The 15,123-nt window shown below is 41.5% G+C and overlaps 2 protein-coding genes across 2 annotated transcripts; one reads left to right on the top strand and one right to left on the bottom strand.

Moving 5' to 3' along the window:
- Positions 1–2,174: 2,174 nt before the first annotated feature.
- rnf180a (ring finger protein 180a) lies at positions 2,175–10,189 on the bottom strand. Its single transcript, XM_085427001.1, has 4 exons — positions 9,100–10,189; positions 3,836–4,073; positions 2,809–2,934; positions 2,175–2,418 (listed from the first exon to the last, which is right to left on the bottom strand). The coding sequence occupies exons 1-4, from the start codon at positions 10,054–10,056 to the stop codon at positions 2,213–2,215; spliced, it is 1,527 nt and encodes a 508-aa protein (XP_085283127.1). The 5' UTR covers positions 10,057–10,189; the 3' UTR covers positions 2,175–2,212.
- A 3,048-nt stretch (positions 10,190–13,237) lies between these two features.
- Positions 13,238–15,019, top strand: htr1aa (5-hydroxytryptamine (serotonin) receptor 1A a). The gene has a single exon (XM_085427000.1). The coding sequence runs from the start codon at positions 13,452–13,454 to the stop codon at positions 14,733–14,735; it is 1,284 nt and encodes a 427-aa protein (XP_085283126.1). The 5' UTR covers positions 13,238–13,451; the 3' UTR covers positions 14,736–15,019.
- Positions 15,020–15,123: the final 104 nt, after the last annotated feature.

Raw genomic sequence — 15,123 nt, 5'->3', positions numbered from 1 at the left:
GTGTAACTGATCAATAAACGTTTTGTGTGTGTGTGTGTCTGATTACACCACAAAAGATCATCCAGGAAATACGTTATTTCAGCATGGGCACCGCTTTACTATAAGAGTGCCAGAATCAATTACTGGCTGTTGATGAGTGCTTTTCTCTCCTTGCTTTTCACAACCACAAATAGAAAAGTTTGCAGCAGATATTGTGAATAAATCAGTGAATGTGTATGGAGTGCTCTTCCTGACATGCATTACCATGAACACAAAGGAAGACTTGCGTGTGGAGTTGAAGACGCAATCACATATATTAGTGGCACAAAAAAGGCAAGGCAGAGAATTAGTTTGTGATATTTACTGTATAGTGACAATTAGTTTAAAGTAAGTTTTTGTGATCAATGTTTTCGGACAAACAAAAACCCATAAACATATCAGTAGTATGAACAACTACAGTAAAAGTTCAGCAAAAAACAAACAACCAAAGAGAACCATAACAGCCACACACAAAAAATGTAAAAAAAAAAACAAAAAAAAACTTGTCCAAAAGGAGGCAAGACAAAAAATGGGAGATGAACGGCTAGAGAGCAGAGACCAATGAAGCAATCAGTTCAGTAAAGATTTAAGATTCTCCACAGCTTGGGCCCAAAGTTTAACTACACCTTCTTTAGCTCCACAGATTTAGGCTATGGAGAGTTTAAGATAAGCACATCCATGAAAGTGAGCAGCCATTGCTGCCAAATGAGCATTTGAAGTTTCCATCTTGTGGCAATCAACTTCTTAGCAGCTCTGAAACCAGCTAAAAACACTTGTCTCTGAGCCTTATGCAATGTAAGTTGATCTAAATAATTTAAAATTGAAATGTATGGGGAAAGTGGACCAGAAGTATGTAATAAACACAGATTTTCTTAAACCATCATTTACAGCAAGCTAAGCGGCACTGACTAATGTCTAGTTTTAGAGCTGTGAGCAATGCATCCACACTGAGATTAAAAGCCTGGTGCATACTTTATATGAAGCTGCTATAGAAATAATGGAAACTTGTAGAAAAAGTTCAAATAAAGGAGTTTTTTATATCCCAAACTAAAAGTTTGAAATGTGTAAGATGTGTGAGATGTGTGAATTCTTTGGCAAAAAATAAAAATGACCTAAAATGTCTTAAATAAAAATTTGTTGCATCTACAAACCTGTATGAAGTTTAAATGTTATTTCATATAAATTGTAATAAGTTAAACTAAACATGCATGTAGCCAATATAGACTCACCAGTAACCTAACATCCAAATCTGTGGAAGGAAAACCAGAGAGAAGGGAGGGAGCATGAAGGGAAACAGGAAGAACATGCAAACTAAACAGAAAGTCCTCACCTGACCAGACCATTTAAAACCAGAACCAGCAGTACTGAGCACTGCACCACCATCATGGTGCCCCCATCAGGTATAAGCATTATTAGCATTAGTAATATGTTGGGGAAAGCATTCATGAAACCACAAATGAATGTTCCCATACCTTAAAGCACATTTTTTAGTGTGTTTTTCTAACGTTTCGTTTCGTTTTTCTTATTGCGATATCCAACCTCTACAGTCTTATTAGACCCTCATCAGTCTGTTTTCTTTTAACTAAGATCTGCTCATTATTTTGGTTAATTCCACTTACAGGAATACAACAAGGATGCAATTTAAACTTATTTTGCATTGAGTGTTTGCTGCATTACAATATGTTTAATCAACAGTAACACATCTTAAAAATGAAGTGTCTGCAGTGGATGGAAGTTGGTAATTAAAAATTTCACATTGAAATTAATATGTCCTTGGACATTAGAAAAGTAATCACACTGGGAACAGTTCAAGTGGCTGTGCTGTTAAACAAAAGTTTAGGCATTGAAAAGTGTAATGGGATCATGTTGAAACACTGCAGCCTAACATGTTATATTAACATGCTGTTCGTGTTGTTGAGACACAAAACTGAGAACACTGGATTTTCCTTATTTCAGTGATTTATTAGAGATGTGAAGCTAGCACACTGATGGTTTTCCTCTACTACACCTCCTCACCTGCTTGAAATTCACTCACTGCGTTTTCATTAAACCTTACAGCTTAAGTTGACCCCCCTTTGCATGCTCGCTGCATCATGTTTATGTTATGTCCTCACTCCCCTTTACCCCCACCCACCCCAAATTTATCTTCAGCCTTACCTTATTTCTATGTTACCCCAAAATTGCTGCCAGGGCATCAAAAAGAGGGGAAGAAGAAATAGCAAAGAAAGCAGAATATGAAGAACCCAATAACCCAGTTCACTGAGTAGATGTAGATGATGACCATGTCCATGTCAAATCGCCAGCCACGAGTGTCATCCTCGAAATCCATGGTGTCCAGAGGGTAGCCTTCTCCGTGGGGGAACTGGCGTCTAGCAATAGGACTCGACTGCCTCTGGAAGCCTGGTTTAAATGAGAAATAAGTCATTTTGTGTAGTTAAAAAAGCAACAATTTCCTCTGGGGTAATTAACACACATAACCTCAGTGTTTTGATAAATGTTAGACGACAGATTTTGATACAACTAGAGCTGCTATTGAAGACATTTACAAATTCATACAAATGAAAAGTGCACAGGATTATTTTTAGTCTTCTGTGAGGCCTTGAGGTACAATTACGATAAATAGGTAGCACAGCATACACGCGTCATATTGTCAAAAGTCACAAAACAACAGCGCTCTTTAAGTGCAGCTTCATAAAATACTAGCTATGCTTTATCTTTATATAGTTTTGCTGTTGTTGCAGATGACGTTGCTTAAATATGACCCCACTTTAGAGGGAATTAAAAACTTGCCTCCAAAGATGCGGAAGAGTTTTCTGCAGCTCGGGAGAGGCCACTTTGCACAGCTTGCTTTCTGAAAGTTCTGTTTCCGGGAAAGGTATTCCTTTGGAAAGAATGTTCTTGCTGTTTGGTTTAGCTCTATATAAATACATATTTTAAAAAAGACACAAAGTTAATGCAATAAAAAAAACCCGACCATTTTAATCACTTCTTCATAGCTTGGCTAGATATGTTTGATTTACTCAACACATTCACTAACAGCACATATAGCGTCACTTGCTTCTCTGATTATCTCCTTGTTCTGTGACCTTGGCTCTGGTAATCAACACGACAGTCTAATCTTGTCATCTAATCATTAACAAGAGCCCTCAGTGTTTCTACAGTCCTCCTCACCATCTAATCCATGCTACTATATACATCTAGAAATAGGCTGGGATGAATAATAAAAGTTTTTCAGTGATTCATAAATTTGACCAAAATCAAACCAAAATTGTATCTAATAAATTATCCCAAGGTGACAAAATACATTTGTTAGCACACACCACAGAAATATACACAATACATATATTATTACAGTAATAACTACTATTATACTGCTTAACATTGTGGTGAAAAGGTTTCCCTACAGCTTTAGGGTTCCACTTTTTACTGGTTTAAAGAAACCCTAAAACATCTGCTCCTATTATTACAGTTCATTTCCACCCACGGGGAATACTACTTCTTATTTCCATTAGAAAGCACGGAATCAAAGTGCTCAGACTGTGTTTGATTTTGTCTTCTCAGTCTAAGTGACTCATCTGGTCAAAGCTGAACTTAGGTCTACTCTGCTCCCTGTGGGACATCTGCAGCTGGGCCCTCTGAACAATCTGCAGCTTAGATGTTGTGTAGCAGCCAACACAGGAATAAAAATATAGCTGAAATCGTTTGTCCTTAATGTCAGATTTTTACATGAAGTTGTTTTTTGCTTTATTCAGTCTTTAGTGCTGAGGAAGTTTGATTAAGTGATTATACAGTAAGTGGTCCTTGCTCATCATCTCACCTTTTTGGAAGAAAACATGTGTGATGATTGTTCTGCACAGGGGGCAGGGGGTATTAGTGGGGCTGTTCTTAGCCAGCGTCCTAAGACAGGGCTCACAGAAGATGTGATTGCACGGGTGGCACATGTAAGGACTGAAGTACACATCCAAGCAGACAGCGCAGATGTAGCCCTCTCTGTCCCCGGTAGTCAGGGCCTCATCGTCCTCACTGCTGCTGCTGGATGGGTTTCCTGTTGAACTCTGGGAAAAAACAGAAGTAGAAAAGAACATTTTAATTGTTAAAAATATCTTTTCTTGTGTGACCACAAACCTGCTTATGTTTGCATGTGTGCATATTTAAAGCTCCAATATTAGAATGATAAAACCCATTTTTGCACAGTTTTGGCTATATGGACTAACCTCTGAGACAGTTATATTAGTATCTTGCCTAGGATTGGATAACAGCAATAAGAGAGAGCAATCCAGAGATTTGACCCTTCACGTATGAGATGTTAAGTATAAATTATCACTACAAGATGCTACCAGTTAGCATTAAATATAAGTGAAAATGTCCTCTTTCACAGTTCTCTTCTATTTGAATTTCTTTTCTCTTTTGATGAATGTAACCCTCTTTGACACCCATCCAAACAGCATAATAATATGTGTGAGGACATGAGGGTGTCAGGTGTGAGTTCAGTCAAGTGAAATGTCTGCCTACCTACATTTTCACACATCTTACTGTAAAGCATAAACATTGTTTGTTAGAGAGAGCATTCTGACCCATCATAGGCATTAGTTCAAACTCCTATTACTTCATGGAAAACCAATAGAGGTGCATCTTAGGATGTGTCACTTTATATCTGTTGCAGTTTGTCAGTTAAGCCCTACTATGAGCCCTCTTAACCTCTATTGGATAAAAACAGAAGGTGGGTTTTGGATCTGGTTAGTATTCTCTTTCATCATGCAGAGCATCTGCTACACTCTTTCCTTACTTCCTCTTTTCTCCTCAACAGTTAATTTATCCTCATCACTCACTTTTTATGGTTCCAAATTCCAGCTATAACTCCATGATGTAACAAAAGCTCTTTTTTTAAAATAGTAGCTAGGGCTTTCCAAGTCACCCACCGCCTCCTCAAACACGTGTTGTGTTGGCAGACCCCTGAGAATTGAAGCTTCACTGTTTAAAAAGAATCCTGGGGGTGTTTCCAAAGTAATTACTATTTTCTCACCCTGGGGGAGCTCCAGGGACTTCCCAGTCACATCAGCCCATCCTCCCAAGGTGTGTCATTAAAGAGAGGAGAGAACACAGAGCACAGGGTGTCTAAGTAAGCATAGATGCTGAGGCTCTCCTGGCAACATGTATGGTGACATGCCAGTTTTGTCTAGGTTACAATCATATACTGGTATATAAATGAATAAGAGTGTGCTCTATGACATACAGAACCAAAGTTTAGACTAAAAAAAACTGCTAATTTATAGATAAACCTATAACTGAGTGAAGCTCTATTTGATAGCGCTGCTGCACCACAAACAATTTGCATTTCCTTCACAAAATGTGTTTCTGCAGAACAGCAGCTAAAACCACATTTTAGCTTTTTTCCAGCAGCTGGAAACAAGCCAACACTAAACGTCTCTGCATTACTCAGGATGAAATCACATCCTGTGGTTTGTTTTTATACAACAGCATCTCCTCTAGCTTTGTCCTACGACACTTTTCTCACAAACAAATTCAAACAAGCCAGCACAAACCAAGAAGGCAGCCACATGAATGCAGTAAGTTAAGACAGTTTAAAAAGGGGATTAAAAAAATGTAAAACATTCTGTATTGTACAAAATATTGATAAAACTTATTGTGAAAATCCAAAATCTAAACCAGGGTATTTGACCAGTGTGCCCAATAGCAGCGTGTGTTCTAGGTTTTTATATTCTCCCAATCGAGAATAAGTGCAAAATTTCTGAAATTCAATTTTCACAGAGCTGATAAATGGAAATAAAGATTCAACATGATAAATGAGCAAGAAATGGGTACTGGGTAACAAAAGTAATTGTTTAAAAACATATTGAATATATGTTGGGTTTTCAATGTCTTTATCAGTCTAAGGAAAAAATGCCTTTTTCCTGAAAGTTAGCTGAGAACATCAATATATAAGGGTGTGCTAGGTGTGGAGCAGGAGCAAGGTGATGATTGGCTTAGCTTAGGATAAATGGAAGCAGAAGGAAGAAGCTAGCTGGCTTCATCCAGTGTACACCAAAATGCACCCGCCTTCAAACCTATTTGAAAATCCGTTATTTTTTTTTATTATTAGGACATAATAAAAAAAAAAGAAGAAATCATTTGGTTTTTGCTAGAGTCTATCAGCTTCAGATGAACGACAACACATTATATGCTACAGTATCGTTATCTATTTATCAAGCCTATACAGCAATGGAGACACAGCGTATGAAAAACCAAGCATACCCTATCATTCAGTAGTTTGCAGAACTATTATTAGCGGCAGTAAGTTTAAATAATGGCTTTCTGTATGATTTTATCAGTCTCTCAGATCAACCAACTCACAATGTGCAACATCGATCTTTATAGTGTTTTTTAATATCCAGTGTCGGTGCATCTACACGCCACCCATAGCAGCACCACCCTCACCCTGGAAGAGCACGAGGTGAGGCGCATGCTGCAGGCTGTTAACCCGAGGAAGGCGGCGGGTCCTGATGGTGTGCCAGGTCGAATATTGAGGGATTGTGCAGGACAGCTGGCTGGGATCTTCACCAGGATTTTCAACAAATCCCTCGCACAGGCGACTGTCCCACTCTGCCTGAAGTCCTCCACCATAGTCCCCTTGCCTAAGAAGCCCCACATCACCGGCCTGAATGACTACAGACCGGTGGCACTCACCCCAGTGGTAATGAAATGCTTTGAGAAGCTGGTCCGCAGACACATCACAGCAGCCCTGCCCCGCAGCCTGGATCCACACCAGTTTGCCTACAGAGCAAACCGATCCACGGAAGACGCTGTAGCCACAGCACTCCATGATGCATTAACTCACCTGGAAGAGCATGGTAGCTATGTGCGGATGCTCTTCGTGGATTACTGCTCAGCTTTTAACACCATCCTTCCACACAAACTGGTGGCCAAGCTACAAGACCTGGGGCTTCCATACAGCACCTGCATGTGGATCAATAGCTTCCTCTCGGGCCGTAGACAGAGAGTCAGAGTTGGCCATCACACATCCTCAGCCCTGAGTCTCAGCACTGGCTCACCCCAGGGCTGTGTGCTCAGTCCACTGCTCTACTCTCTCTACACACACGACTGCACTCCTCGCCACCACAGCAACATCTTTGTGAAATTTGCAGATGACACCACAGTGGTGGGGCTCATTTCCAAGGGAGACGAGTCTACGTACAGAGACGAGGTGGAGCAGCTGACGTCATGGTGTAAGGCCAATAACCTCCTCCTCAACACTTCAAAAACCAAAGAACTCATAATAGACTTCAGAAGGAAAAAGGCAGAGATCCAACCACTATTCATAAATGGGGACTGTGTAGAAAGGGTGGCAAGCTTCCGCTTCCTGGGAGTCAATATAGAGGAGAACCTTTCCTGGAGTGTGAACACCTCCGAGCTGCTGAAAAAGGCCCAACAGAGACTGTACTTCCTGAGAATTCTCAGGAGGAATAACATCACACAGAGACTGCTGGTGTCCTTCTACAGAGCCACCATTGAGAGTGTTCTAACTTACTGCATATGCATCTGGTACACTAGCTGCACAGGGGCTCAGAGGAAAGCACTCCAAGGGATCATTAACACCGCCCAAAAGATCACTGGCTGCCCTCTCCCCACACTGGAAGTTCTACACAACGCCCACTGTTTTAAAAAGGCCCAAAACATCATAAAAGACACCTCACATCCTGGCCACTCCCTGTTCGAACTGTTGCCCTCAGGCAGACGGTACAGGGCAATCAGAGCAAGGACTAATAGACTCAAACACAGCTGTTATCCAACTGCAATAACACATCTGAATACTACAAAAAAATGTCCATCACGCCACTCTTGTGTTAATCTATGCACGGTCTGAAGCATGTGTGTGGGAATGTATGTGAATGTTTTACTGTTATATCTTATTAGTATTTTAAGTATTCTATCTATTTTATTTATTGAATTTTATTGTTTTATTTATATTCTGATATTGCTAGGGATGATGCAATGATCGGGGACCATTCTTAATTTCGTTGTTCTCATGACAATGACAATAAAGTTTCTGATTCTGATTCTGATTCATTGTGGGGGAAATCTGAGCCATTCTTTTTTACAGCGTTGCTACAGTTCACTCAGATTTGCAGGCATTTGTTCATGCACAGGTCCCACGACAGCATTTTATTTGGGAGTAGGTCTGGACTTTCTTCCTTTCTTTTTCAGCCATGCTAGCAGATTTGCTGGTGTGCTAAGGTCCTGTTGCATGACCCAGTTTATTTACACACCAAGTCCAATGAATAACAGATAGGAATATCTTAACTAAAAACAGCACAGTCTGTAGGAGGACAAAGGATTAGGAAATCGATCATACGAAAGTGTCGAAGAAACTAATTTGACTTTTGGTAACAGAGCAGTCAGAGTAATTTCAGTCTGCCAACGTGACTGCAGCTCTGCAGCAGCCAATCAAAATGGAATCTGCTCTTTTGTCTGGTCGGTTTTGAAGGGCTCTCTGCCCAAGCCTCATCATGCAACTAATTCAGATGTAACCCCACTTTAAACCACGCACACAATGGCTATTGAAATGAGCTGGTTGCTGATATAGCTTTCGAGAGCCAGAGTCTAGATGAAACAAACAGACACACACACGTGTATGCTGTAATATAAAGTACCATGAGTAAAAACAGTGAAAAATAGATGCAGTGCAAAAAAAACAAACAAACAAAGCCCCAACAACAACAAAACAGAAACAGGCCTAATGTTTGTACCTGTTGTTTTGTACCACGTGATTATGTGCATGCAGCCTCTGTTTCTTTCTTTCTTTACTACATATACCTGCCATGTTGTGCTATAAATACTTCTTTAGTAAGAGTAAGTCCTGAGTATAAATCTCAGGACTTACTCAGTTAAAAACATTTGTTATTTGGTGTGTCTTTAATCCTTAAAGTCCATAAAGACTACATATTAAAAAAAAAAAAATTATCCTGGGTATTAATTACTGGATCTAGTAATTACTAAATCATTTAGTGATCTAATAACTGCCTCTGTGACTCATCTCGTGGTGATACTTAAACCTCTGTGATGTCAGTGTGCAGTGCCAGTCACCTGTCTGCTCTCTTGCTGTTGATTTTGTCTCCATTTCTCCCTTCTTCGCTGTCTCCTCCTCAGACTTTTAATCCTGTTCCTCTCCCTTTTACTCATCCTCCTCTCACAAGGAACACAAGGTTGTGCCACTGCTGAGGTCACGCTTTGACTCATCACCCTTACCACCCCGCTGCCTCCTTCATCACCATCCTCCACGTTCTCTTCATCACCCTCATCCTCTCCCTCCCCTCTTAGCTCATAGAAGGTCAAAGATCGCCCAGGTGCTGACCCTGGTCTCACCTCCACCCAGAATGGATCTGGCTCCCTGAATGAACTTAGTGAGTAGAGGTGCAAGTCTCCTGCTGCTGGTCTGGATAAAGGTCTCTGAGGTGACCGGGGTATGGACCTGGTATGAGCAGCAGGCCGATGGGACAGTGCGTTTGAACTGGAAGTGAAGGTCCAGTTGCAGCCAGTGCTCTGGAGTCGAGAGCAGGTGTGTCCTCTCTGCAAGTTGCTCGATCCTTCTCCAAGTTCCAAAATGTTGTTTAACTGATGATCAGAATTATTACTTGACAAACTTCCAATGCTTTCTCTTCTCTGTCTATACTGTGCTTCATCTCCATGTGTTTCATCTCTTTCCGCCATTCTTCTTTCCATACTTTTCCCTCTTTCTCTGCCTTCCAAATCTCCAGCAGTTATTGTCTCCTCACCCCTGTCTTGGTTTTGCTCTCTCCAGCTTCCTTTGTTGTCCTCACTGCAGGTCTTTTTGCGTGCTTTTCCACCTGACAGCGCAGGTCTCACCAGCACATTGCTTGACCTTCCCTCGCCTGCTGGATTTACACTCCTTTGCCTAGATCTCTCCACTTTTGGTGTGTGAGTCTCATTAGTACTGGTTTCCTCACCAGCATCCTCAGCTTCGCTACATCCAACTCTGTTCGAGACATTTACACTAGAAGCTCCCACATGGGAGCTCATCATGGCTCATTCGAAGCACCTCGCCCACCAGTGGAAGACATCTGAAGCAACTTCACCCAGTTAGCCTGGTTTTTCCCCTGTCATCCTTTTCCTGCTCTTCTTTCCCACTTCTTCTGGATGTATAGATTGAAGCTCTTTTTAAGAGCTACAGGGACTGTTCGAGTGCAGAGGCGGTGAGCAGTGGTGCTCTCTATCCTGCCCCTGTTAGCCCACTGGGGCATTCCACTCTGTTAACAAAGACAAAGTCCCCATAGTGTGCCCCACTGCAATAGGTGCACTGTTAACAGCCTTGCTATTGTCCTTCATGACCTATAGAAAGCACACCACTATGGAACCAGCAGACTCACAAAAACCAAGTGAAATAGCCAGAGCCACCTTTTTTCCCCTCATGCCCACAACCGTGGTGTCAGCTTTTTTCACTTACTGGTTGATAAGCACAGCACAGTGTGTGTGTGTGTGTGTGTGTGTGTGTGTGTGTGTGTGTGTGTGTGTGTGTGTGTGTGTGTGTGTGTGTGTGTGTGTGTGTGTGTGTGTGTGTGTTGCTGCTGCTGCTTCCTTGTTAAAGCATTTCAGTGGTCTAGCATAGCAGAATTTATTTTTCCTGAATTCAAAAAAGATCTGCATGAAAAACATTCAATTAAATGCATTTTTATTTATATAGGCAAAAATCACAACAACAGTTGCCTGAAGGTGCTTTATACTGTAGGGTAAAGATGTGACAATAATACAGAGGAAAATCCAACAATCAGACAAAATCCCAACAATTTATCAGTTCTTGGTTACTGGAATTTAAAGAGCCTGCTTTATAACTGAGGTTCTATTAAAAAGGTTATTACATGAAGTTTTATATTAGTATTTATCAAAATAATCATCCTTTCCACCCTTTCCCATTGTGAAGGTGGCTCTTCACACCTCCCTCACCTGTTTTCTATTCCTTCATTCTCATTGTATTCTTGACATTTCCTCTCATCTTTTGCCAAGTTGTTTTGTCAGTTTGTTGCGTCAGTCTAGTGTCTTGTCTCTTTAATGTATTTATCATTTCCTGGCAATCTGATCTTTTATCCATCACTTATAGAGCAGTTAAATGAAAGCACTAAATTTATCCTCGTTTTTTTTCAGCACTTAGCTTTTATTACATGCTTTTATCATTTTTGCAGTGACTGTCATGTCTAATTGTTTCAAAGACAAATGACAAGAAAGGGTGATTTGTATCCCTTTAAAGGTGTCTGTCTGTGATAAAATTGTCATTTTAATAAGTACTTCTGTTACTTAGATTTTGGTTTCGCTGACATTCTGAGAAAATTGAGTGGCTCCCTCAATGCCAAGCAGTCAATCTGGAATTACATCAAGAGACAAATAAAAGTCAGATGTTATACAAAAGAACAGCGGCAAGCACTCAAAGATGCTTTGTACAACCTACCTGCCAAGTACCTTGAAAAAGGAAGAGAACAAGTGCCATTTATGGCACAGTGACAACCCCAAATTTTAGTTTGATTTACTTTTTTGTTCTTTCTGATTCACCACTCTTTGGTTGAAAGTGGTAATATGTTTTAAAACATCCTTGCATACCCTCCGCCTTCAAATTTAACACAAGGCTATATTTACCTGTGTCGTGTCAGCTGATTTCCACACACTGGAAGTACTATACAGAAAGAGCATGAGACTTTCTAATCTAATCATTGTACTGGTATTTCAGAAGCTTCAGAGGGATGGGAAAACAATACATCCATTTTGATTTTAAACTCCAGTATAACCAACACAGCAGATTCTCGCAGTTAAAGTCAAAGTTAAGTGTCTAAAAACTGAAACCATCCAACAAAAAGAATGCAGAACAAGGTTTTTTTTAAAACAGAACTTTGGAGTTTTTTCAAACATGTTGAGTATTATCTTTGGTGGGGAGGAGGGGGGCACCTGGAGGCACAGGCTGGGATGTTGGATGAGTCTTATCCCAAATTAGGATTGTAATTGTAATTTGTAGGAAAAAACGTATTTCAACAAATAGAGAAAATATAAATTGCCCACTATGTGCTCTGTTTGTACACATTTTGTTGTCCATTTAAGCTTTTGTCATTTCTAGCTTTTGCAATTTTCACTTCATGGCCCTTTTCCTAAATTGACATTTTGCATCTAAATATCTTTTCTTTTTCAATTTTTAATTATCACCTGGCCTTAGGGCCTCTGTGTGGAATTCCAATGAGAACTTTTAAGATTTTTTTAAATACGTTTTTTAGACTCACTCATCTTTCATACAATCACCTCATAACAGACACTCACCCACAGCCTCCATCCCTCCCCTTTGAGAAGTTCCTCACTAACTGCGTTTATTCAGACTCCACTCTGACTCATAGCTGACATTATTTGTTGGCTCGAATACACTTGAACACAAGGCAACGGCTACAGCTGTTTTCAAGGGAACCCCCTCCTTCCTGTAATGTACTCACACAACCTACCCTGAACTCATATGCGCTGATGGAGCAACGTCCACCATTTGGTGCAATATCATTCGCGTACAGCAGAGGGCAGCAGCATTCCTTTCAGGACTGCAGAGGAGCTGTTCCTGGTCCTGAAACTATTTTCTCTCAGCGCTCTGGACATTTGAACTTTTCTCCCTTTCACATCAAAATTGCAAAGCTCCACTCGTAAGCACGCTTTACGAATTACTCGGTTCTAGTTCAAACTGTTTTAAAATATTTTTTAAAGATCCGTTTCAAACGAAGTTGCTTTACACAAAAACTTCATGGGAACCGACGATAGATACTCTTTTTTAAAATGTATCCGTCTTAGGTAGCCCAACGACAAATTTGCTTCATTTGATAGTTAATTTTCTGATATCTCGTTATATTAAAAAAAGAAAGGAAAAATTCCTGGTTACTGGTTCTGGCTGATACCAACCCTTTCCGATGAAGGCTAAAACTAAACTTTAAAAAATGAATAAATAAACAAAATACTTTTTTCAGTGAGTCCAAAGAGTAAAATAAAGGAGATACAAAAAGGACAGTAGCTCTCTGCACACTCGGCGGCGGTCTGTGATGAAAAACTGAGCAACAGGGAGAGTAAAGGCACAAACCTCCAGGACGACCTCCTCCCGGTCTGACGTACCTAAAGCTGTTGGTATAAATGAATTCACGGCGTCACCAAGCTCAGATGATTCGCAGTACCAGTGTGCGCACCCGGCTGTCAACACTCATGGGCTACAACATACACAGCCCCCTCACACGCACTCACAAGCACGTCTGCGTCATGCGTCCTGAGAGCGACAGCACGAGCCCGGTAACTCCGATGGACCCGGTAAAACGCACAGCGGCAGCAGCAGTCTGAGGGGGCTGACTGACTCCTGCTTATTCTTCCACTACTCCCCACTACTTTGGGAAAAGTTTCGCTCTGAGTGTGGTTGCATTATGGATTTTATAACCACAAGCAACAACGACAGCAACGCGACCAGTGTTTACCCCGGTGGGGGGGACGTGGTTGCCGACTGGAACGGGGGTGAGAATGGCACGGGGTCCGGGTCTCTTCCAGATCTGGTGCTAAGTTACCAGATTATTACCTCAATGCTCCTGGGGGCCCTCATCCTCTGCTCCATATTTGGCAATGCGTGCGTCGTGGCAGCCATCGCCCTGGAGAGATCTCTCCAGAATGTGGCCAACTATCTGATCGGATCCCTGGCCGTGACAGACCTCATGGTATCTGTGCTGGTCCTGCCAATGGCGGCCCTGTATCAGGTTTTAAACAAGTGGACTCTGGGGCAGGAGATCTGTGATTTATTCATCTCTCTGGATGTACTGTGTTGTACATCATCCATCCTGCATCTGTGCGCAATTGCTTTGGACAGGTACTGGGCCATAACGGACCCTATTGACTATGTAAATAAACGGACACCAAGGAGAGCTGCGTTCTTGATTAGCGTCACTTGGCTAATTGGTTTCTCCATTTCTATTCCGCCTATGTTAGGCTGGAGAAGCGCCGAAGACAGGGCAAACCCCGACGCCTGCATGATCAGCCAGGACCCGGGCTACACCATCTATTCTACGTTTGGAGCTTTTTACATCCCTCTTATCCTCATGTTAGTTCTATACGGACGAATATTCAGAGCTGCTCGGTTTCGGATTCGAAAGACAGTGAAGAAAGCAGAGAAAGCAAAAGTGTCAGAAAAGTGCTTGAGTGTGTCTCCGGCCATCTTTCACAAGAAAACCAACGGAGAAACCGGCGGCAAAGGCTGGAAGCGCGGGGATGAGTCTAAATCCAGCTCTCCGTGCGTAAATGGCGCGGTGAAGCATGGAGACGAGGGCGAATCATTGGAGATCATAGAAGTTATCAGCAACTCAAAGACGCACTTGCCTCTGCCCAACACTCCTCAGTCCTCCTCGCACGGCTATGAAAACATGAATGAAAAGAACTCGGGGGCGAAGAGAAAGATCGCGCTGGCCAGGGAACGTAAAACGGTGAAAACACTCGGCATCATTATGGGAACTTTCATCTTCTGCTGGCTGCCCTTTTTCATCGTTGCACTGGTACTACCTTTCTGTGCAGAGAGCTGCTACATGCCCGAGTGGCTGGGCGCAGTCATAAACTGGCTGGGCTATTCAAACTCTCTCCTCAACCCCATCATATATGCCTACTTCAACAAAGACTTCCAAAACGCTTTCAAGAAGATTATAAAATGCAAATTCCACAGACCATGACCAGAGTAAAGAAAAAAGAAAAAAGAAAAACGTTTACGTTTATTTAAATGCGGATACGTTAATCAGAGAGCGGGGATGTTCAGTGACTGTATAGAAACAGCAAAAAGACAAAAACAACAACAACAACAATACACAGACTTTCATTCAGGGACAGTCCCTTTTAGTCGTGTCTTAAGGATGGTGTAAAAATAATCCACCGGTGAAACAAATCAATATAGAAACTTTCGCTGTTAATGTACAAGCTCATGTTTATTCAGTGTTGTAGCTACAGTATATAGCTTATATGCGACGGCAGCCATCGTTGTATTGCCATGCAAGACGTGTCCTGTGCTGTTTCCATGCATTTTATCATGAGGCACGCGGGGTTTCCGTCCCATGTCATGAGCTG

The sequence above is a fragment of the Rhamphochromis longiceps genome, linkage group LG12, assembly GCF_057381845.1.
Source record: "Rhamphochromis longiceps isolate RC_006_pf linkage group LG12, R_longiceps_female_GT1.1, whole genome shotgun sequence".
NCBI classification, from domain to species: Eukaryota; Metazoa; Chordata; class Actinopteri; order Cichliformes; family Cichlidae; genus Rhamphochromis; species Rhamphochromis longiceps.
This window is presented reverse-complemented; position numbering and strand designations above follow the sequence as displayed.

Bases quoted from the DNA above. Each gene is read 5' to 3' on its own strand.
- rnf180a (XM_085427001.1), bottom strand. From the start codon at position 10,056: ATGATGAGCTCCCATGTGGGAGCTTCTAGTGTAAATGTCTCGAACAGA. The intron at 2,935-3,835 runs GTGAGATGATGA...GTATTTATATAG, and splicing joins ACATGTTTTCTTCCAAAAAG to AGCTAAACCAAACAGCAAGA. The intron at 2,419-2,808 runs GCAAGTTTTTAA...CATTTAAACCAG, and splicing joins ACTCTTCCGCATCTTTGGAG to GCTTCCAGAGGCAGTCGAGT.
- htr1aa (XM_085427000.1), top strand. From the start codon at position 13,452: ATGGATTTTATAACCACAAGCAACAACGACAGCAACGCGACCAGTGTT.